The following is a 24,414-nucleotide window of genomic DNA, read 5'->3' on the forward strand; positions in this document are numbered from 1 at the left end:
ACTAACACTAGTTAATGGTGCTTGAGAAGAGATGTTCATGGTTAGATGGCTGGGCCTGTTAATTTTAAGGATATTTTGGTAGCTAAACAAGAATTGTACAAATGGCAATGTGAGAATATTATGTTAATTATAGAAATATGTATATTAGGTTGATTGTATATTTTAGATTGATTGTGTGAATATTAGATTGATTGTATAGGGTTATTCTTATTGCCTATTTTAGATTAGGTTTAGGATTGCTATATATATCGGTCGTACTCTTTGTATTATAGACAATTGAATATACAGAAATCATTCAGAAGTCTTACATGGTATTAGAGCAAGGTTCGAAACCCTAGCTTTGCTCGTCAAATCTTCTCTGGTTTGTTTGTTTGAACCATCTTTCTAGTTCGTCTACTTTAGCCTTATGGTTCTTCCAGCCAGTCGTCTGCCATTTCCTAGATTGATCAACCCACCTCTGGTTTGATTGAGTTTTCGATAGTCATCTAAGTTCGACTTGCACTCCAATCGATCGTGACCAACTTGGTTTGAGAAGACCCAGATCACGTTTCATCTGGTTCGTGTTTCGTTTGCCTTGTCTGGTCATCTGGGTTATTTGGTTTGTAACTTTTGGTTCGTAACTTCTCCTTCTCTCTCTCTCTCTCTCTCTGCCACTCTGGTTCGTGCGACATCTCTCCCTCGATCGATTTATGGCTTTCATCTCCTCTATGTGCTTCGATCTCTGGTTCAGACCTGTATCACAACTCTCTCCGGTTCTTGAGTTCGAAGAGCTTTGTTATTGGCTTCAATCTCGATCGACTTCTCTAAACTTCAGTCTCTCTCTCTCTCTCTCTCTCTCTCTCTCTCTCTCTCTCTCTCTCTCTCTCTCTCTCTTTCTCTATCTCTCCTTCTGGTTCTCAGTATTGGTTGTATTCTGAGTTCTGACTAGTCCCACCTAAAACCCTACTTTTTGGTTTATTACACTAAAGTCCGTCACTTTTTGGTTTATTATACTTTGCCCATTAGTTCTCTTATGCTTTTTTTGGTTTATTACAATGTCAGATAATCAGATTGTTAGGCCTAGAAATAGGTTGCTGGCTTCAGATGAGTGTGCTTTCTGTCATCAGAAGGGCCATTGGAAGTATTATTGTTCCAAGAAGGGACGTCTGCCTGCCGCATCTTCTTAGTAGTCTCAAACCTAGTTCTGAGCTCCTCTTGTGAGTACTTTTTGTCCTCCCGTCAATTCCACTGCATCTGCTCCTACTCCTGATCTTGACTTGGCTTCCTTGAGTGCTCAGATTAATCAACTTCAGTATATACTATCTACCTCCCAGCCCTCTCCGTTTGTTTCAGTTGTTTCCTTTCTTCATTCAGGTTTGCTTGGGTCTTCTTTGGGTATCTCTTCGTCTGTCTAGATTTTTGACTTTGGTGCTTTTCATCATATGACTCTTCATCTCTTCTTATTTCAAAATTGTATTCCCTCTCCCTTCCCTATTACTGTTAATGCTGTTAATGGGTCTAGCATGTCTGTTATATCTATTAGGTCTGTTCTACTGTCTGCTATGTCTGCTGTCTCTATTCCATCTGTTCTTTATGTTTCTTAGTTATCTGTCAGTTTATTATCTATCAGTCAGCTTGATGCCTCTGGTTTTGATGTTATCTTTTTTCTTCTATCTGCTCTGTACAGGATCGTATGTCCAAGCAACAGATTGGGACTGGTCATAGAGTTGGATACCTCTATGTGGTGGAGAGCTTGCATCTGCCTATGACAACTTTTCCGACTACCTTTTTCTCTTTTCAGTTAGATTCTTTGTCCAATCCTTTCTACTTGTGGCATTCTAGATTAGGCTATTTGTTTGCTGACCGCTTACAGTTTTTAACTCAGTCAGGTATATTGGGTTAAGTTTTTCCTAGTGAACTTACTGAGTGTTGAGGGTGTAAACTTGTCAAAATGACAGCCTTACCTTTTCGTAAAAGTACTTCTATATCTAATATACTGTTTTCTTCAATTTATACTGATGTTTGGGGCCTTTCTTCTTTTCTCACCAAATGAGGTTCTGCATACTATGTGTCATTTATTGATGATTGTATCCGTTACACTTGGATCTATCTTATGACTCATAAGTCCGATTTCTATCAGATATACCGTACCTTTCAGTCTATGATCACTACTCAGTTTGGGTCTACAATTAAAGTGTTACAATTTGATTTGGGTGGGGAATATTTTAAAATTGAGTTCTGTGAGTATTTAGCCAATTTACGTACTGTTCACCAAACTTCCTGTACTGATGCACCTAGCCAAAATGGTTGAGCCGAGTGTAAACGCTGTCATTTCCTTGAGATAGTTAGATCTCTTCTTCTCTTTGCTTCAGTTCTGGTTCCGTTTTGAGGGGAGACAGTTCTTATTACTGCTTTTCTTCTCAATCGCATACCTACTCCCCTTTTTTCCGGCTGATCTCCTTATGAGGCCTTGTTCTATCAACTTTTCAATTACTCTCTCCTTCGTGTGTTTGGATCTGCTTGTTTTGTCTTTTTATCCCGTAAAGATAGGACCAAACTTAGTGTCCGGTCTGTTCTATGTCTTTTTGGGTTGCAGCCTTACTTAGAAAGGTTATCGTTGTTATGACCCTGTTTCATGTCTCCTTTATGTCTCCCGCCATGTTGCATTTTTCGAACGTTTGCCTTACTTTTAGCTTCCTCCTCTCACTATCCCCGCTTGTGAGAATATGTTAATTATGAAAATATATATATTAGGTTGATTATATAATTTAGATTGATTGTGTGAATATTAGATTGATTGTATAGGGTTATTCTTATTTCTTATTTTAGATTAGGTTTGGGATTACAATATATATCGGTTGTACTCTTTGTATTATACACAATTGAATATACAGAAATCATTCAAAAGTCTTACATGGTGTCAGAGCCCCTCCTGATGAGTCCCTCTCCACCGATCCCCATGAGTCTGTGCCCTCTTCTCTTCCTTCTCCTTCCCTGTATGCTCAGCCTCCTTCTCCTTCTCCTTCTCCTTCTCCTTCCCCGTATGCTCAGTTTCCTTCTCCTTCTCCTTCTCTTCCTCCGTTGTTAGTCTATTCTCGTTGCAAGGCTCCCCCTTCACCAATTGTTTCTGCCCGTTGCTGATCTTCTTGCTTTTGACGACTCTAATCTTGCTAACTATAAGTATCCCCTTTCGCATCTGTAAACAGGTAGTCAAATTTGGTTTTGCTAAAGCATGTTTTTGTCTTTCATATTGTACGTTTTTGTTTTCTATTCACTCTTTTTCAGAGCTTCAGTTTTACGAGGAGGTCTGTTAGGATCCTCATTGGATTCAAGCTATGGAGGATGAGTTGTCTGCTTTGCAGAAAACTAGTACTTGGGAGTTGATTCCTTTGTCTGCTGTTAAGAATCTGGTTGGTTGTAAATGGATTTACAAAGTCAAGACTCATTTTGATAGTTCTCTTGAGCGTTACAAGGCTCGCCTGGTTGCCAAGGGTGTTTCATAGGAGTATGGTATTGATTAGGAGAAGATCTTTGTCCCTGTTGCCAAGATGACTACTGTCTGTACTTTGATATCTGTCTCTGTCATTCGTCATTGGCCTTTTTATCAGATAGATGTTAAGAACATTTCTTCATGGTCATCTCGCTGAGGAAGTTTACATGAGTTCTCCCCCTGGCCTTCACCATTCTTCTGGACAGGTTTGTCGTCTTCAGCGTGCTCTATATGGTCTGAAGCAATCTCCTCGTGCTTGGTATGATTGCTTTTAGATTACTGTTACCAGGCTTGGGTTTCATTCTTCTGCCTAAAACTCTGCTCTGTTTCTTCTCCACACCTCTGCTGGTTTTGTTGCTTTATTGCTGTATGTGGATGATATGATTATTATTGGTTCTGTTTCTTTTGTTATTTCTGAGGTTAAGCAGCATCTCTTCCGTACCTTCGAAATGAAAGATTTGGGCCCATTGAATTCTTCTGCCTAAGACTCTGCTTTGTTTTTTCTCCACACCTCTGCTGGTTTTGTTGCTTTATTACTGTATGTGGATGATATGTTTATTATTGGTTCTGATTTTTTTGCTATCTCTGAGGTTAAGCAGCATCTCTTCTGCACCTTCGAAATGAAAGATTTGGGCTCATTGAGGTGCTTTCTTGATATTGAGGTGGCTTCTTCTCCCAAGGGCTACTTTCTGTCTCAAGCTAAGTATGCTAATAAAGTTATTCACTGTGCTGGTCTTAGTAACACAAAGATTGTTGATACCTCCATTGAACTTAATGTGAAGCTTACCACTAATGATGGTGTTTCTCTGAATGATCCTGCTTTATATCGAGAGCTCGTGAGTTGCTTAGTCTATCTGACGGTTACTCACCCTGATCTTGCCTATGCTGTTCATGTGGTTAGTCAGTTCGTTTCTGTTCCTCGTTCTACAAATTGGGCTACTTTGGTTCGGATTCTTCGCTATCTCCAGAGTACTATATTTCAAAGTTTACTGTTGTCTTCTACTTCCTCTTTGGACTTGGTGGCTTATGCTGATTCTGATTGGGTTTGTGATGTCACTGATCGCAAGTTCACTTCTGGCTTCTATATGTTTCTTGGTGATTCTTTGATTTATTGGAAGAGTAAGAAACAGACTGTTGTTGTGCGTTTCACTGCCGAGACTGAGTACCATGCTGTAGCTCATGCCATTACTGTGATTGTTTGGCTTCGTTGTCTCTTGACTGATTTGGGTGTCCCTCAATCTTCTCTGACCTCCTTTTACTGTGACAACCATAATGCTATTTAGATTGTTCATAACACTGTCTTTCGTGAGCGGATGAAACACATTGAGATTGATTGTCATTTTGTATGTCAGCATTTGCAGTCTGGCTCCATCTTGCTTCCTTTCGTCTCTTTGGCATTGCGACTTGTTGATTTCTTTACCAAGATTCACACCACTGCTCGATTTCAGTTTCTTCTTGGCAAACTTTCAGTGTTTTCTGCTAAAACACTTTGAGTTTGATCGGGGGTGTGAAAATATTATGTTAATTATGGAAATATATATATTAGGTTGATTGTATATTTTAGAGTTATTATTATTTCCTATTTTAGATTAGGTTTAGGATTGGTATATATATCAGTTGTACTCTTTGTATTATACACAATTGAATATACAGAAATCATTCAGATGTCTTATAGGCAAGGCAAAATTGTTTTCTAAAACACAGGTCTTAGTATCTTTCAGTTTGAATTACATAATAATGCAAGTAAACTGGGGGATGTTTATTATAGTTTTTTACATGGCCTGTCAGTTTCTCATACAAGTATACACATAAATCAATGTGTCTGTTTCCTTAATATATATAAACTTTGAAGAGGAGCTAGTTTTGAGATTCTTTGTATCTAATCCTGTGACTTCTCTTGACAGAAATGGTTGATCTAAAGGTGGAGTTGCACATTTTTTTTAAACCAGTTATTCGTAACAGTTTTTATTGTATACTGCTTATAAGCTAGCACTTCACAGGTTGCAAAACTTTCATATGGGAATTTGGAATTTTCTTAGTTCCTAAACATCAGAAAATGAGTTATAATTTGAAAATCATGTTGTGAACAATTTGACACAAACACACGCGTCCATGTGTACGAGCACAACAGACACAACGATCTGACTGAAGATGAGTTTTTTAAACAAGTTACAAGGATGAATGATGATTTGTTCCTCCTAATGTCAAATGGTTATGATAGAGCATTGTAGATAGCTATTTTTATTTTTAGTTTTTATTTTGTTGGCCTTGTTAGCTTATATTGGACATTTAATAAAACTTATTGGACAGTTGTATTAGTGCTTGACATTGTGCCCATATTGGGGGTTATATAGGATAAACACGTATATGTGCTGCCTGCCAATTATCTCACTTCTTGTCATTACTAGTGCATTGAGGCGCTAACTTTGGGTATCATACTTCTGTTTTTGTTCTTCTAGGTTGCTGCACTATTCTATTTGGGAATGGCAGGCCATTTTGCTCTTGGTAACACCAACACTCTTGCTAGCATTGATGTTGCTGGAGCTTTCATTGTACTTCCTCCTCACCTGGCATTGTTAATTAACTATGATTTTTTGTGCTCAAACCTTGTTATCTTGCCTTCATTTATCTAATTTTCCCATGATTGTTTCAATTGTCAGGGCATCTCAAGTCACTCTACATTGCTTTCTGGCATCTTAATGTTCATTATTACCTATGCGTCCCCCTTGTTAGCTTTTCTTAGCATGGTGATGTATATGTCCATGAAAGAGACAAGCTATCTTGTGATTCCGCAGGATGCGGATATTGGGCATTTTCTGAAGATGACTGTTGGCTTTCCGTGTCTGGTTCCACTGGGCTTGAATTCCGTTCTTTTGTTTGCATACACCATTGTTTTGCTGCTAATGAGGAATCATTTGTTTGTTTGGAGTGTCTTCTCTCCAAAGTAAGTCTTAATTAGATGAAAATCACATTAAAAAATGCATTTGTGGTGAACCTGCATGCGTCATCCCGTGCTTGGTGAGGGGTGGTAATTAATGGCATCCTCTGTCAATGAGATTGATTGTAGTCCTTGAAAACTTGATGACAGACCAGCAAATGACTGATATTGGAACCCCACCCTTCTTGTCTTCTCTCCCCTCTTTTTATTTATTATTTATTTAAATTGTTATCATAGCTGAAATTCAACCCAGAAAAATATAGTGATGTTTTGTCGAAAATCCAGATGATCTAATTTCCGTAAATTACATGCCCTAATTTGTTGAGTTTCCTTCAGAGTGGATTAGCTACTTGCTTAGTGGAAACCTTTGAGATATCTTAAGAAAATCCTGGATTGAATATTCTTTTTATTCAAATATGTTTGGGTTTACCATTCAGACTTATGATTGAATAGTGATTTAGATATAATTTGCATCTCATTTAATCTCTCTAGTTAGCTAGAAGGCAGTTGAATTTCCAAGGATTCACTGGTTGTGTGACTAAAGCAATACCCTAAGCTGAAGTGGGCATCAGTACACTTACCCATGAGAGTCTTTCACTGTGGTTCCCTTTCCTTCTGAAATCATCCCTTTTGACTGACCAATTTTGTCAAGATAAACCAAACCAAACCAAACCAAACCAACCCTTAAGTCCCATCAAATGGGGTCGGCTACATGAATTCGTCTTCTCCACGCGGCCCTATCAAAGGCCATTTCATTAGTTAAATTAAGTAGATTCATATATTTATTTAAAACGCTAGTCAACGTTAATCTAGGCCTATCCCGTCCCCTAACACTTCCATCTACCGTTACAGCATCGCATCTCTTCACTACTGCCTCTGTTGGTCTCCGTTGAATATGACCAAACCATCTCAAACGATTCTCTCTCAACTTATCTTCTATTGGTGCCACTCCTACCCATTCCCGAATACACTCATTCCTAATCCTGTCTTGTCTAGTCTTATCATACATCCACCTTAGCATCCTCATCTCAGCCACACGTATCTTATCTACATGTTGTTTCTTGGTTGCCCAACACTTCGTCCCATACAACATAGCTGGTCTAATAGCCGTTCTATAAAACTTACCTTTTAGTCTAGTGGGCATTCGTTTATCGTACAATACCCCAGACGCACTTCTCCACTTACACCATCCCGCCTTAATCCTATGGGCCACATCTGCATCAATCTCTCCCGCTGTTGTGATAATTGACCTTAAATAACGAAAATGTTCACTCTTAGGCAATTCTTGGTTCTCAATCTTCACTTCTCCTCTGCTTTCATTGTTACTGTTACTAAATTTACACTTCATGTATTCTGTCTTAGTTCTGCTTATCCGGAATCCTTTAGATTCAAGAACTTTTCTCCAAATCTCTAACTTTGTGTTAACTCCTTTTCTAGTCTCATCCACTAGCACAATATCGTCTGCAAAAAGCATGCACCATGGCACGTCATCCTGAATATTTATCGTCAACTCGTCCATAACTAAAGCAAAAAGATAAGGATTTAAGGTAGATCCTTGGTGTAACCCTACAGTGATAGGAAATTCATTTGTCTCTTCAGCTGGCGATTTAATAGTGGTCACCACCCCTTCATACATGTCCCTAATCACGTCAATGTAACCTTTTGTCACCCCTTTCTTCTCTAACACCTACCATATTATATCTCGGGGCACTCTGTCATATGCTTTCTCAATGTCGATAAACACTATATGAATGTCTCTTTTCTTTTCTTTTCTTTATACTTTTCTATTACTCTCCTCAAAAGATAGATTGCTTCCATTGTTGACCTACCAGGCATAAACCCAAATTGATTCTCTGACACCTCTGTTATATCTCGCAATCGGCGTTCCATCACCCTCTCCCACACTTTCATTATATGACACATTAGCTTGATTCCTCTATAGTTGTTACAATTCTGGACATCACCTTTATTCTTATAGATTGGCACTAAAATACTATTCCTCCACTCATCTGGCATGTTCCTAGTCAACAAAATTTTGCTAAACAACCTAGTCAACCAACCAACTCCCTTTTTATCCAAACACTTTCAAGCTTCAATAGGGATATCATCGGGTCTTAAAGCTTTATTTGATTTCATCTTCTTAAGTGCAATTTTCACTTCAAAGTTCTTAATCCTGCGTTAGAACCTATAGTCTTGGTTTATCGTATTACTGGCTATTTCTTCCCTTATTGTCGTACCTCCATGTTCCTCATTTAATAGTTTCTCAAAATAATTGTTCCATCTTTCCTTAATCTCATCATCCTTCACTAATACCTTAAAATCCTCACTCTTGATGCACTTTATTTGATTAAAATCTCTTGTTTTTCTCTCCCGTATTTTAGCAAGTTTGTATACCCTCTTCTCTTCCTCCTTACTATCTAGTCTAGTGTATAGGTCATCATATACTTTCAACTTGGTCTCTCTCACTACTTTCTTGACCTCCTTATTAGCCAATCTATAGCTCTTAAGGTTTTCTTCAGTTCTATCCTTCTGCCACTTTTTAAAGCACTCTTTTTTTGTCTTAACTACCGCTTGAACCTCTTTCCTCCACCACCAAGTTTCCCTAGAGCTGGGTCCCGTTCCTTTTGACTCTCCAAGCACTTCCCTTGAGATTCTCCTCATACAATTGACCATCGAGTTCCACATAGTGTTAGCATCACCTTCTAAGTCTCACGTACCTTCCTTATCCATTCGATTCTTAAATATTTCTAGTTTATCCCCTTTTAGGTCCTACCATCTCGTCCTACGACGCCCACCATCCTTACTAAATTACAAGTTTTTCCTCCATTTTGTTTTCCAGTTAGAAGATGAGGGTTGAAATTGATCTAAGTGTATTCTGGTCTCTTTCTTCAATACTTGTAATGTTGTCTTTTACATTGAATTTACTTATTTATGGTAACTCTATCTTCCTCCAGGTATCTGTATGTTTGTGCTACAACTGTTTGTGTATACATAGGAGTATCTGTCGTGTATTCAACTGCAATTTACACATCTTTGGTCTTTGCCTTGCGGAGTAGAACATTGCAGTGCTCCATCAGAGATGAGTCAAGAGTGTCCATGGTGCGCCAATAATACCTACTTTCGATTCTTGCACATACATGCATGTCAACTTTTTCTTTCAGGCTTTGTTTGGTCCTGCAAAGTTTTGTGGGAGAATCAACATGAAGAAAAGTGAAAAGGAAATGGTAAGCAGCTTTTTCCGTATCTGTTTGGTAATTATTATTATTATTATTATTTTTATAGCTACAATGTGATAATCATGTATTATTTACTTCGAATTATTTTCTCACCCCCCTATTCCCCCGGCCCACGTCAAAAGGTGAAATTGAAAAAGAAAAAGAGGTTATCATGAAGTGTTACAATGTTCAGATGTAAATTTTAACTCGAATGAAGAGACCTTGTTAAGAGTTCGGAGCTCATCCTCCCCCCCAACAAAATCTTTCTTGCAGCTGCAGTGCACACTCTCTCTTCAATTATTCTGATAAACATTTCCCCTCATTTATGGTGTGTTTGGTTTTCTAAAATGATTAAGACTTGCTTTATTCACATTGTTAAACATTTTAATTTGTCTTTACTTTATAGTTAGTCCAGGATTACGCCTCCTTTTTGGGTTATATTTGTCAAATAACCATTTCATAACGGTTACATTTTATTCTTGTATGAAAGCATTTCACTTTTGATGAAGGTTTGGTTTAGAAAGCTTTAGAAATCTGATATCCCTTAATGAGTACATATATTCGAGATTGATTTTGATTGTATTATATTTTTATGAACTTTTCACGGTGAATTTAATCTATGCTGGTCACAATCGTTGGTCGAAATATATTCTTTGTTGATCAACTGGGAGGAACTAAAGACAAGTATAGGAGGTCTAGCTAGGCCCCATATGTTGCTTTTCCTAAATATACAACTGTAATTATGATAATAGTAAGTCCGTGCTGTGGAAGTGGTTTAAGTAAAGGGCGTAATGACTTGGTTTCATGTTGTGTTTGGCATTTTTGTGCATGGAATTCGCTGCATCATTTCATGTTGTCTTTTGACTTGTGCTTGGGAGATTCTTGGGTTGTATTTCCTATTCGTAAAAAATGAGGGTCATGTTTTCGGTGCGCTAAAGTTTTTGAGAGTAGATAGCATGTATCATGTCAAATGTTTGACTAGCAAATGGGATAAGTTTGAACAGGGAGGGAAGTGGAGGCTCAAAGATTACGAGCCTTGGAAAGGAACTTTAATATTAATTTTGGGTTGATTCTATTTACACAACCTTTTGGATTCATTACACCAATTATCACATTACACTAGTTTAAAAAATTTAAAATTTTAATTTTGTCTATTTACATTTCTTAATATGCTTTCCTTTCCTTGCACTCATCGTCTTTTGCCTCTCTTCTTCATTCATATTTTTTCTTCCTTTCACTATCTTTGGCTGCCATTGCAGCTATTTCTGACCACCACCACCGCCAGCTTTTCTCCACTGGCGACACAATCCAATCATTGCACCATCTGCGACAAACTCCAACGACAACACTGGTGGCAACATTTATCTTTTAAAATGATTGTTTGATATGTTTTTTTAGTTTTTTTAATTTATAACCATCTTGACACACTCCAACGAGCTTTCCATATGATTTTTTTTTTTGTTTAATTTTGTGTTAAATTTTCATTGATCCAAGTTTTACGAATAGTTCGGTATCGGTTTGCTGAACACATGACTTTTGTGTGGTTGTTGACTGCCGAAATATGTAAGGTGTGCTTGGTTGCGGGATGATGAACATGATGAGTCTTATAGTTTAGCAATGGATGCAAGGATGTTTCAATTTTGTTCTAAAGTGGCTGTCTCTATGATTTGGTTTTGTTCAGTTTACCAAATGAAAGTCTAATAACCATCTCCATATTTGATTTGAAAATGTGAAAAAAAAAAAAAACATTTCACTTCCTGGTTGGTCATTCATCACCATTTCTTCATCCATTATCTTCTTTATATGATCAAACACTATGATTCACATTTTTGCAAGGAAATGTGCAATAGAGAAGGTGAAATGGAAAGGAAAGAAGAGGAATAGGGTTAAAGAGAAATGGGTGTAAAGAGTTATTCAAATCTATTTATTTTGTCTTTTGTCTAATTTTGTACATTAGTAAAATTGGAATTAAAGAACATTTCAAATGACGGGTGTAATGAGTTAAAATCGTTGTGTAAGTTAAATTATCTCTAATTTTGGGGTAAACTTTACTTTTCACTCTTATAATTTGATTTAAATTTTATTTTGGCTTCTATTGTTTCAAGTTGAATAATTTGGTTTTTATATTTTAAGTTTAGTTTTAACTTAGTCATTCTGTTTAAATTTTTGTTAATTTTTATCACGTGTACATCATAGGAAGCTTATAAGTGTTGTAAGAATGTTAATTTTAAGCTCAAACTTATACAAAAATATTAAATTGAAACTAAACTTCAAATGTAAGTATCAAATTGTTCGATTTAAAATAATAGAGATTAAAGTAAAATTTTGATCAAACAATAGGATTAAAAAGTATAATTTACCCTTAATTTTGGTTGAGTAGTGTTTTCCACTTTGTGAACTATGTAGGGCAAGAAAAGGAACTCCGTAGGACAGAGTTTGAAGTTGTGGGGATCAATAGAATTTTGGTTGGTCAAACCTCTTTAGGGAACAAACAAGGCATTTTTTGTCACCCAAGTCTGCTGTGCTTTTCACACATTTTGGTCATAAAAAACTGTCACGAGTAACACATGGTGCAATGACAAAATGTTGGGATAGCTAAGAGTGTGATGACAATGCTGGTTCAGAGAGTTGGAACAAATATATATATATATATATATATATTTGTTGAAAAGAATGCAAATGTTAAGGTATTGTTTGGCGAGTTTTTTAATTTTTTTTTTGAATATTCTAAAAAATTAAACTATTTAGGTAAATAACGAACTTGTCAAATTATTTATAAAACTCACTTTTTAAAATCAAATATTCAAAACACGATTTTGTAGTGAAATCGCATATTGAACATGTAATTTCATGTTGACATAGCCCATATCTGTTCACCATGAAATCGTATTTTGAATATGAGACTTTATGATGAACTCGCATTTTAAACTTGTGTTTTTAAAAAAGTAGGTTAATTTGATAAATAGTTTGAAAAGTGAGTTACTATGATAAATAGTTTGACTTTTTAAAATATTTATAAAAAAAAAATTCATTGTTTGGCAACGTTAATAGTTTATTGTTTTTAGTTTATTAAAAAAATATTAAAAATGTTGGTCTATTTTGGATAAAAACATATATATATATATATATAGTATATTAAAATTTTATTTTGAAAAGAGGTGAAAATGAGTGGTTATGGGAGGTTGTTATTGACGATTGGAGATGGTGATCGGAGATGGTTGTTGGTCATGGTAAGTAATGGCCGAAGATGATATTCACTTGTGAGATTCTTTATCTTGAACTCAAAAGGTTGAACTCGATGATGAGATTCTTTACATTCTTTGAGAATTGGATAAAGATATATAAGAGCTCGTTTGAGATGTCGGTTAATTTTTTGATTTTCTTAGCTATTTTAACTTGAGATTAAAAAGTCTCATTTGTGATATGTTTTTTTGGCTTTTTTGATTTTTGTAAGAAAAAAATAAAATAATAATGAGTTAGATGCAAAATTTTGTCATATTTAGCTAAAATAGTTTATTTTGTCTTATATGACTATTTTAGCCCAAAACATCTTCCCAAACAAACTAAAAAATTAAAGAATGATATGATAATTTATGATGATTGTTTTTTTTTACTATTTCAATCACTCTCCAAACAAAGCCTAAAAAATTGGAGAGCCCAAATTCCTAACTTTTACACCGAAAGAGAAATTAGTGAGGGACAAAAAAAAAAATCAATGGACCAAACTGTAAAATGTTGGGAAAAGAAGGGGTGGTATGATGCATCCTGGTCAATTGATTGAAATTTTGAGCCCAATCGATCTCAATCTCAATCTCATTTTATTATAATATATAATATAATATCAATTCATTCGTACTCTTTTGTATGGACATGTACAGAGTAAGTGTATAAAGATCCAAGGGTTACGTGTCAAGGTGATATCAAACTAGGGAATTCCCGAGTTGTTGTGGACCCCATCTTGTCCAACAATTTTTCAGACCGACACTGTTTGCTTGGAGGAATATAAAACTGATTCACGCACATAAATACTATATTCAAATTTAAATGGCTGAATGTACCCTCACACCCTTGACATTTGCCTATAATACTTTTTATTTATTTATTTTAAATTTAAGTTTTGGAAATTATATTGACCATTGTCAAAGTTTGTAGGTTAACACTCCTAGAAAATTTAAAATGACATTTATATCTTTAATCATTGTCTCATAAAAATGAAACTTTTTCTGCATTCCGTCCTTATCTTTTAACATACTTCATTAAATATGAGAAAATTATGTTATCGAAGATAAATAGAACCTAATCATCAACACAATACTTTCCATTGCAAAACCACAACTAGACCTCTACGCCATCAATTCCTTCACCGCAACACCACCATTAGCCTCTAAGCCATTAATTCCTCAATTGTAGCACGACAAGCAGCTCTTGAAGCAATCATACACAACCTTGACCCATCGCCACCTCGCTCTTATTGTGAACAACCTCTTCTAACCCCTTCCCTGTCCCATCTCATCTTCATAGTAAACGATTTTGGTGGTTTTGATGTGTAACAGTGACAATGGCGCTACATGAAAAAGCACTTTTAGCAACTTTTTTTTGGTTATCAAAAATGTAATTTTCGTCGTTGAAAGTATCAGCGATGCTTAAAAAAAGGTCGTTGAAGCCATGTCAATAAATGATTCGGCGACCAAATATATTATAGTCACCTTATAAATAAATTGGCAACCAAATATTTTAATCGCCAAAAACAAAAAAATTTGTCACCATACATTAACATTTAGTCGCTAAAAGTAACCTTAAGCAGATGACATGTCATGTTTTAGCGACATATAAATGCGTTGCCAAATTATCTACTAGTGACGAAGCAAATTGGTTGTTGAATGTAAAAATTTTTGGCAACCAATACGTCGCATCTTGGTTGATTGGCAACATTGGTGATTCTACTTGCAATCACTGTTATTTTCGATCACAATCCGTTGAGATCAAAGACAGAAGCACTTGATTGAGTAGGCGTTTCAGGTATTGGTTGGGCTGCATCCATATTGTTCGATGTAATGTTGATGTCCACTAATTTGGGATTTGAGATGTTGGTGGGAGTAGGTATAACTATTTGGTATAAGGTGTTGGAGTGCCAACAAAGTGTTTGATGAAAATTCCAAGTGAGTTTTGATGAAAATAATTGATGGTATTGGTTGCGGATGACTAAAAGAGAGGGTGTAGGGTGGTGGTAGTTGGTGATGGTTGATGGCTTAAATGGTGGTAGAGAGAATGTGGAGGGTGGTAAGGATGAAGCTTTATTTCTGCATTCTAATGGAGAGGGTGAGACAGATGGTACTATCGTGTTAAAGAAAAGATGTAAAGGGGTAAATAAGACATTTTTAAAAAATAAATAAATGTTAGATATAAGTAAAATCCATTAATTGACTTGACTTAATGGTTAATTAACAGAATGGTTTTTATAATGCAATTACAAACTTTTGGGAAGTGAATGTAATTTTTAGAATTTCAGGGATATTGATCTATTACCTGAAAACCTCAGGGGTATAATTTACCAAAACTAAAAGATTTTAAGTTTAGTAATTTATTTAGATATGTGAATAAGAAGTTGGAGGAAGGAGGGGTGGGGGTGTTTGAGCTTGTCATTTTCTGCAACCTACTTTAATTTTGAGATTTGATTAAGCTTTTTTTTAAGACATTTGGGATTTGGTTAAGGTTGAAGGTGCAAAAAATATTCAAAAAAATGTTTGGTGACCTAAATTTGTATGGTTCGAATGTGTCAAAAACGACGCCGTTTTGACACATTCGAACAAAGAAAATTCGAGTTACCTAACATTGTTGAAATATTTAAAGACAAAGTAGTATGTATTTTAATGATTAATATATAAATTGCAATCATGTTTCGGTGTGAATACATAGCTTAGATATGTAAAAAATGTTATGTAGCATTATTCAAAGGTTGATATTATATTATATATAATAAAAAGTATGGGTAACTTACAAATTCATTTATTGAGATTTGCTTGAAATATGAGTTCTTTCTTATGGTTTTGAAAATTATAAATAAATTTTTGTTAAAATTTTTATTTAACAAAATTAACAAAAAAATATAAAATTCTTAACTACTCTTCTATATAATAATAAAATTTATTAGAATTTTTAAGTGATGACATTATTAAAAACTGTTAATTAACTTAATGATTTATTAATAAAATAAATAATTTGTTATGTGATTAGAAATTTGAAAGGATTAGATGTAATTTCAAAATTAAAAAAAATAATTTATATTTTAAACAAATATCATGAGATATATATAACTATATATAGAGAGAGATACATAGCTCCATTATTCCTCTCTGTGGTATTGGTATAAGAGTACATTAATTCTTCTATTTCTGACTGGCTCATATTTGACCAAGAAAAATTGCAATTCAGTGAAAGTTTTCAAAAAAAGAAAAAAAAAATCGAATCAATGGTAATTTTTTTCATTAATTTGAAAATATTTTGTGAAAATTCCACTGATTTACAATTTTTTCTTTAAACAACTAATAAGATTTTTTTTTTGAGAAAAAAAAAACAACTAATAAGATAGAAGCCTGAAAAGGCAAAAGGTAATCAACTTTTGGATATATAGGCAGGGAGGAGGAGGAGAGGAGGAGGAGGAGGAGACCTCGGAAGGGCGAGGGTATCAGACATTTGAGAGTACCATACTAGTACTGTTCACTATTACTATTCCTGTCTCAGAAACAAGTTTATCAATAACGAAATCAGAGTCTCACACTCATCCGGTACACACTATCATCACAACACAACTTCATCTCTCTCTCTCTCTCTCTCTCTCTCTCTCTGTGTATATGGTTTTATTATTATATCTGTTGTGTTGTGAGTATGCATGATGAGTGATTGTTTTGATTTTAGAGACCAAGCGAGAGAGTCAGGTGGACAATATGTACTCCATGAATCCAAGTTACTATGAATTGGGAAGCTGTTCTTCCAATTCTGTGAAGTTTCATCTTGAAGGAGGAGGAGGAGGAGGAGTGGTAAGCAGCAACTCAACAAACATGGCGAACTCAATGTCAATGGTGAGGTGGTCGTCATTGAGATCGACAGCGGAGGAAGAAGAAAAGGGAGTTGGAGGAGGAGGAAGCAAGAAGAAGAGCCACAGTGAGGCCGAGAGCCGACGAAGAAAGCGAATCAATGGCCACCTCGCCACCCTTCGCACCCTCCTCCCTAATACCATCAAAGTAAGTTCGTTCATTCCAGTCAAACAAATGCTAGTTACCCTTCTATGTTATATTGTTCAGTTTATATTTTTTATATTTATAAATAAGAATTCCTTTAGTGTGTCTATTTTGTGTTAAAAAAAAAATATTATAAATAATTTACGAATTTTATTAATTTTTGACAAATATTTTTTTCATTGGGTTAGACAACAAAAAATGATGAATCTTATGTCTTAATTTTTTTTGATTAAATTCTTGCTTGTGATTTTGTTTGATGTAATTTGTTTAGTTTTTAAAATAAAAAAATATGAATTGTAATTAAATTAAAGCTGTTTATACAATTGTTATTGATATTTTAATATGAAGGGTAAATTAAGAATAAAATATATAATTATAAAAAATTGACCTTTTTAAGAAAATTATTTAAAATATAATTGTTCACATTAAAATTTGATAATCCTCATTACTAGTAATCTTAATATTAAAAAAGTACGTCTTCATAATTTTTCAAAAAAAAAAAAAAAAAAAAAAACAGTGATCTAAAACTCAACTCATATATGAGGGGTTTACATTTGGATGAATTTAGATCCCATACAATGTATCTAGGAAAAAGTTTAATTACTTTTTGTCAACACTTTAAATATACTGTATATCTTATATGATTTCATAACAAATAACAAATGACGCATCAGGTGCTACTAATACATCATTTTTATATGAAAATGTTAGCATTATATACTTTTGGTTCTTAAATAATGTACTTTGTATTATTTTGATCTCTAATAGTTTAATTGTGTTAAATTTTATATCAAAATACTTTATGTGTTTGGAAAAAAGAATTAAAAATCAGAAAAAAAAAATTGATTACCACATGTTTGGATCAAATTTATCTTTATAAAATTAGATGGCAAGTTAAATTTTAAAAAAATAGATAATTTATTTTGTTAAGATAAATATAATTTGATAACTATTGATTTTCGATTAATTTAATTTATTTATTTTTTCATTCACGATCTATTGGGGACGGTCTCTCTCAATATACAAAACTAGACACTCAATGACCAAACAGTGGACTGCAAGAAAGCCAATTCCATACCATATTATGATGATTATTACTGGCAGGAACTGTTATGAGAACAATTTTAACACAAAATTATTTTTGATGAAATTGACATAATTGAAATGTTGTCAAGTAAAATGACAGGAAAATAAAAAAGTGTGAAGATTTTGTATATTTATAAATTTTCATGCAAAGTTTGTAATTAATGGGTGAAGAAGTTAATGACGCAATTTATTTGACATGAAAAAATGGTAGACAGACAAGGCTTCATTGCTAGCAGAAGTAGTCCGAAGGCTGAGGGAGTTGAAGAAGACTACAACAGAATTGACCCGAGGTGATAGTACTAGTACTACTAGTGACAATGGAAGTGGCCAATCTGGCGGATCAGCAAAAGAACATCACAACATGTTGCCAAGCGAGGCAGATGAACTCGAGTTATGTTACTGTGAGGAGGAGGGAGACTCGGCCGCGGGGACAATAAAGGCAACGATGAGCTGCGAGGATAGGCCGGAGCTGGTGTCGGACATGACGAGGGCGGTGAGGTCGGTGGAAGGGAAGGTGGTGAGGGCGGAGATGGCGACGGTGGGAGGGAGGACCAAGAGCGTCTTGTGGGTCCAAGTTTCGGGTGATAGTGGTGGCAGTGACGGTGACAGTAGTGGCGGTGAAAGGTTGGAGATGCTGGGGAGGGCACTGAAGGTGGTTGTGGACAGGGCCTCTTTGTCGATGTCTGGGCCAGGCCAGGATTTGCCTGGGAATAAACGGCCTCGTCTCTATCACTACTGAGTTTTTGGGGGTTGGTGTTTGGACACTCCCAAACTAATGTTTGGGGGGACCAGTAAGTGTCATGGTCCTTGAATTATTCATTTTCTTTTAAGTTGAAAAAAAAAGAAAAAAAGAAAAAAAAAAAAAGAATATATAAGACAAATTATACATATGGTCTCTGTAACTTGCTTTTTGTGTCGGTTTTGTCCCTACGGTTCTAATTGTACTGATTTTGTTCTTTAATTTTTCATATTTTGTTAATTTAGTTCAATTAATAACATATGTTACGGATTTAAATAGGCATTAAGGTTTGTATTTAGATCATGAATTTGAATAAAAATTTAGAAAAAAAGAAAAAGAAAAAGAAAAAAGATAGATGAAATATAAATAAAATTTAGTTACATTTCATAAACATTATACCTTTTCCTTTCAAAATCTTTACTCAAATCTAAAATTGAAACACAGCTTAAGGGAAAAATGATTCATTTAAAAAGAAATAAGTCATTTCGAATTAGACATCAACCCCTTAATCATTTTGATTTCAATCTAATTTTTTCAAACATGTTATCAAGGGTAAATTTGATACATTGATACAATTAGGACTATAAATACTGAGTTGATATACAAATTACTGAGTACAGACAAATTACATAAAGTGTAGCAAACTTGACATGAAAGATAATGGGACTACGATGATCATAATGCTGCTCTCATTTGATATTTTGGGTAGAATTGATGCAGGCATTTCCGTCTTAGCATTAATCGAGTTTATGGCATCACTCTTTCTTGAGAATTACATACCACTCAGTACGAAGATGACAACTACCACAAGATTTGCATTTTTTTTGGTGTCTGATTTGTTTTTCAAAGTATACCATCTGGTGATGTACTGATAATTTACAAACTTTCTTTGTTGTTTTTTTGTTTTCTAGTTAAACATTTTATTTTAAGTTAAAAGTAAACCTAATTTTAAAACTACTTGTCACAATATGCACTCATTGAAATCGAAGTTAAAATTATATTAAAAATCACATATTCAAGTTGTTAACTTTATACTAAACTGGCCAAATGCTGTTGTGAAGTAATCTTGCTTCACTGTCAACTTATAATGAAAATCTTTTTTTTTCACCGACCTAGCTAAGAGTAGAAACATGGAGGCTGAAATCAAGATTTTCAACAATGACTGGTTGAAACCGTTTGAAATTTATAGCCTTAGTTGCATTTGCATTTAATGTTTTTATATTATCTAATTTATCTATAAATAGCCTATGTATCGTAGAGATCCGTGTGTGGGAGAAAGAAAATAAAAAAGAGAGAAGATTGTAGTTCATGCTCTATTTGTTTTTCAAAATTATTTGAGTGAATTTAAATTGAGTTTGGTTTAGTGTTAATCCTCTCATTGTAAATCACCATAAGTGGTTTGCACCCCACTCCCACCAACAGTGGTATCAGAGCTAAAGATAGCTTGAATTTGCAGACATTCTACAAAATTTTCAAGAACAGAGCATCGTTTCAAATTTTGTCGTTTCAAATTTTGCCCAGAAATCAAAGTTGTGAAATCAACTTTTGATCACACCAGTGTGTAGTTCTCATCGAGACGATCACACTACAAAAAATCACGTTGAAATCCTAGTTCCATAGAGACCCACATGCGTCGTCGACGCTGTCACCACGTGTAGTAACGCGCCCATGTGCTGCTACGTGTCTTCTTCGCCCGGATTTGCACAGTCCAACCCGTTTGATGTACAATCCGATCCATTAGTTTGGATCCGGATCCGTATCCAGAAGCTGATGTCATTGACGACGTCGTAGCTGACATCAATCTGAGTCCAGCCACAAGCCAAGCCAAGCCGAGCCGAGCCATTGAGAGAAGTCGCGTCTCTAAGCCACAGACTGAGCCGAGCCACTGACATCACGCTGACGTCAACCGATCTGGAGAAATTATCCGGTGCTTCTTAGAATTTCCAGATTCAACTGATCTGAACCGTTCAACTATTTTGGCTGGATCTAAGCCGTTTGAAGTCCGTTTTTGGTGATCCAATAGTGCTTTCCAACTATTTGGAATATTCTGGACACATTGGTATGGTCAGAATTTGAAAATTATATCCTAAAAATTTGTAGGTTTCTTAAATTCAATTCATGGCCAACACAAACAATTTCTTTCAGCCCCAGTTTCCAAAGCTTAGCAAGGAGAACTATGAAAATTGAAGTATTCAAATGCAAGTCCTACTAGCCTCACAAGATTTGTGAGAGTTAGTGGATCGAGGATATGACGAGCCAGTTACTCTCGAAGATGAAGGAAATTTAAATGAAGCTTAGAAGACAACGTTAAAAGATTCAAGGAAGAAAGATAAAAAGGCCTTGTATCTACTTTATCAAGGCATTGATGAGTCAAGCTTTGAGAAGATTTTAGCAACAGTAACCTCTAAAGAGGCATGCAGTATTCTTCGCAAGTCATACAGTGGAATTGAAAAGACGATCAGAGTTCGACTCTAGGTGTTACGTGGTGAATTTGAGATGCTGCATATGAATGAGAATGAGTCAATTTCTGAATACTTTAGCAGAACATTGACCATTGTTAATCAGATCTGAAGATATGGAGAGAAGATGGAATCTCTTCAAGTGATTGAGAAGATTCTACGATCACTCAGTCCTAAGTTCGAGCACGTGGTTGTAGCAATAGAAGAGTCCAAGGATCTCAGTGCCATGACCACCGATGAGCTGATGGCCACACTTGAGATTCATGAACAAAGGATCAACAAGAAGACTCCCTCAAGTTCTCTAGAGTAAGCTCTTCAATCAAAGCTGTCTTTCAGAGGTGACAAAAACGAGCAAGGGGGGACATCACAAAGAAGCCAAGGAAGAGGCTGTGGTTATAATAATTGAAGTTCTAGTTTTCGAGGAAGAGGCAGAAGAGGTCCAGCCAGAGGAGGAAGAAGTCAACCACACTTTGCTCTAAGAAGAAGAGCAAGAGGAAGAGAATGTGGTTATAACAACTGACTATGATATGACAAAAGCAATGTTCAGTGCTACCATTGCCACAAGTTCAGGCATTACAGCAATGAATGCCGAAGTAGAGCAACAACAGAAGCCAGAGAACAAGTAGATTTTTCCGAGCAGGAAACAAACAAAGTCTGACCTATAGTCCTGTTTGTCCACGATGGAGATACTAAAAACTAAAACAATGTTTGGTATCTAGATTCGGGAGCCAGTAATCACATGTGTGGTAAAAGAGAGTTGTTCGTCGAGCTTGACGAGACTGTACAAGCACAAGTCTCATTTGGTGATTCTTCAAAGACTCCAGTGAAAGGAAGAGGCAATATTTTGATCAAGCTTAAGAATGGAGATCATGATTACATCTCTAATGTTTATTATGTTCCTACCATGAAGAACAACATTTTGAGTATGGGACAACTCCTAGAGAAAGGATACGACATCAGCATGAAAGATTGTTATCTTACCATCAAAGACAATCATGGTAATTTGATCGCTTGGGTGAGAATGTCCAAGAATCGGATGTTTGCATTGAACATCCAACATGATGCTGCGAAGTGTTTAAGTGCCATCATCAAAGGTAAAGACTGGCTATGGCATTTGAGGTTTGGACATCTCAACTTTGGAAGCTTGAAGCTGTTGTCAAGCGAGAATATGGTGAAAGGGCTCCTTTATATTGCTCATACTAATGACGTCTGTGAACGCTGCATTCTTGGCAAGCATCACAGAACTAGTTTTGCTAAAGAAGTGAAGTGGAAAGCAACAGAGCCGCTGGAGCTAGTGCACACTGACGTGTGTAGTCAATTGAAGCCAATGTCAAATGGACAGAATATATATTTTCTCACCTTCATTGATGATTATAGTCGGAAGACATGGGTGTATTTTTTTAAAAGAAAGTCGGAGGTATTCAATATCTTCAAAGAATTCAAAGCTTTTGTAGAAAAGCAAAGCGGCTACTACGTCAAGACATTGAGGTCAGATCAAGGTATCAAGGTGGGGAATATACATTTGATGTTTTTGAAAGATTTTGTAAAGAGCATGAAATCAAGCGTCAAACAACACCATCCTATACGCCACAGCTGAATGGTGTTGCTAAAAGGAAGAATCACACAATCTTAGATATGGCAAGGAACATGTTGAAAGGAAAAGGATTGCCCAAGCAATTTTGGGCTGAAGCTATAACATGTGCTGTGTATCTACTAAATAGATGCCCAACCAGGAGCCTTCACTCTATGACTCCAGAAGAGGCTTGGGGTTCACATAAGCCAAGTGTCAACCATCTCAGAATATTTGGGTGTGTTGCGTACACTAAGATTCCAGAAGCAAGAAGAACCAAGCTTGATGACAAGGGAGAAAAATGTATCCTTGTCGAATATGGAGACAAAACATTGGGATACAAGTTATATAATCCCATTACCAGAAAGGTGATCATGAGTAGAGATGTGATATTTAAAGAAGAAGAAGCTTAGAACTGGAATCCAGATGAAGTTGTTAAAGATGCATAACTCATTCTTGAAGATGAAACATCAAAAGCTCCGGTTGAAATCACAAGAGAAGTTCAAGATGAGCCACAAACTCCTCCACATAGAATTCCTGCACCTAGATCGCCAGTTTCTCATAGAAATGACGCATCATCATCATCATCATCATCATCACCATCATCATCATCATTAGATGATAGTTTTTTCAAACAACCAAGACCAATGAGAAATTTACAGGAGATACATGAAGCTACAGAAGAAGAAGATCTGAATTTGTTCTGCCTACTCGCAGATAGGGATCCACTTACTTTCTCAGAAGCCATCCAAGAAGATAAATGAAAGAAAACAATGTATGAAGAAATTCATGCCATTGAGAAAAATGACACATGGAAGCTTACTAGTCTACCGGAGGGGCACAAACCCATTGGAGTGAAATGGGTATACAAGACAAAGAGGAATACACAAGGCGAAGTGCAACGCTACAAGGCAAGATTAGTGGCAAAAGGTTACAAGAGGAGAGCTGGAATTGATTATGGAGAGGTGTTTGCTCCAGTTGCCCGGTTGGAGACTATCAGGCTAATGATTTCTTTGGCTGCCCAGCACAAGTGGCAGATCTATTAACTTGATTTGAAATCTATATTTCTTAATGGTTTTCTTGAAGAAGAAATCTATATTGAAGAACCTTCGGGGTATGTTTAGAATGGGTATGAAGAAAAAGTGTACAAATTGAAGAAAACACTTTATGGATTGAAATAAGCTCCGCGTGCATGGAATACTAGAATTGATCAGTATTTTCATGACAATGGTTTTGAAAAATGCCCATATGAGGACACACTATATTTGAAGAAGGAAGCTGATGGAAGCATGTTGCTTGCTTGTCTTTATGTTGATGATCTAATTTTCACTAGAAACAATCCAACCATGTTCAAAGAATTTTAAAAAAGCATGGTCCAAGAATTTGAAGTGACAGATATTGGATTGATGGCTTATTTTCTCGGCATTGAAGTGGAACAAAGAAAAGATGGAATTTTTATTTCACAAAGTGGCTATGCCAAGGTGATTCTCAAGAGATATGGAATGGAGAATTGCAATTCAGTGAACACTCCTGTAGACAATGGAGTGGAGCTAAAAAAAGATACAAAGGTGGGGATGTGGATCCAACTTATTTCAAGAGCTTAGTTGGAAGTTGTAAACACCCCATTTTTGAACGTCCTTAAGACTTGGGGGCCACAGGTTGATTGCTCGAGGATGAAGGCTATGTTGTGCAATCGCTAA

General features: G+C 35.7%; 2 protein-coding genes across 15 annotated transcripts in view; both read left to right on the plus strand.

Annotated features, from left to right (window-relative positions):
• LOC114301848 (Alkaline-phosphatase-like family protein) overlaps nt 1-11,272 on the plus strand; it is a 36,685-nt gene extending 25,413 nt beyond the window's left edge. For 4 of the 14 annotated variants that reach the window (XM_082888499.1, XM_082888445.1, XM_082888469.1 and 1 more), the window contains 4 exons: nt 5,929-6,021; nt 6,130-6,413; nt 9,362-9,631; nt 10,882-11,272. Coding sequence is in view for 13 of the 14 variants with exons in the window: in XM_082888445.1 (XP_082744571.1) it covers nt 5,929-6,021; nt 6,130-6,413; nt 9,362-9,518 (534 nt within the window). In the remaining variant the exon portion in view is untranslated. Of the gene's footprint in view, nt 1-1,666; nt 6,022-6,129; nt 6,414-9,361; nt 10,156-10,881 lie in introns of those variants that run through there. The other 10 variants (XM_028246810.2, XM_082888495.1, XM_082888484.1 and 7 more) reach the window with 8 other exon arrangements.
• A 4,695-nt stretch (nt 11,273-15,967) lies between these two features.
• LOC114301851 (transcription factor bHLH106) lies at nt 15,968-18,967 on the plus strand. The gene is made up of 3 exons (XM_028246817.2): nt 15,968-16,407; nt 16,538-16,863; nt 18,158-18,967. The coding sequence occupies exons 2-3, from the start codon at nt 16,567-16,569 to the stop codon at nt 18,683-18,685; spliced, it is 825 nt and encodes a 274-aa protein (XP_028102618.2). The 5' UTR covers nt 15,968-16,407; nt 16,538-16,566; the 3' UTR covers nt 18,686-18,967.
• The last annotated feature ends 5,447 nt before the right edge of the window (nt 18,968-24,414 follow it).

This window comes from Camellia sinensis, chromosome 1 (assembly GCF_055761805.1).
Source record: "Camellia sinensis isolate YWXY chromosome 1, ASM5576180v1, whole genome shotgun sequence".
In the NCBI taxonomy this organism is placed as follows: domain Eukaryota; kingdom Viridiplantae; phylum Streptophyta; class Magnoliopsida; order Ericales; family Theaceae; genus Camellia; species Camellia sinensis.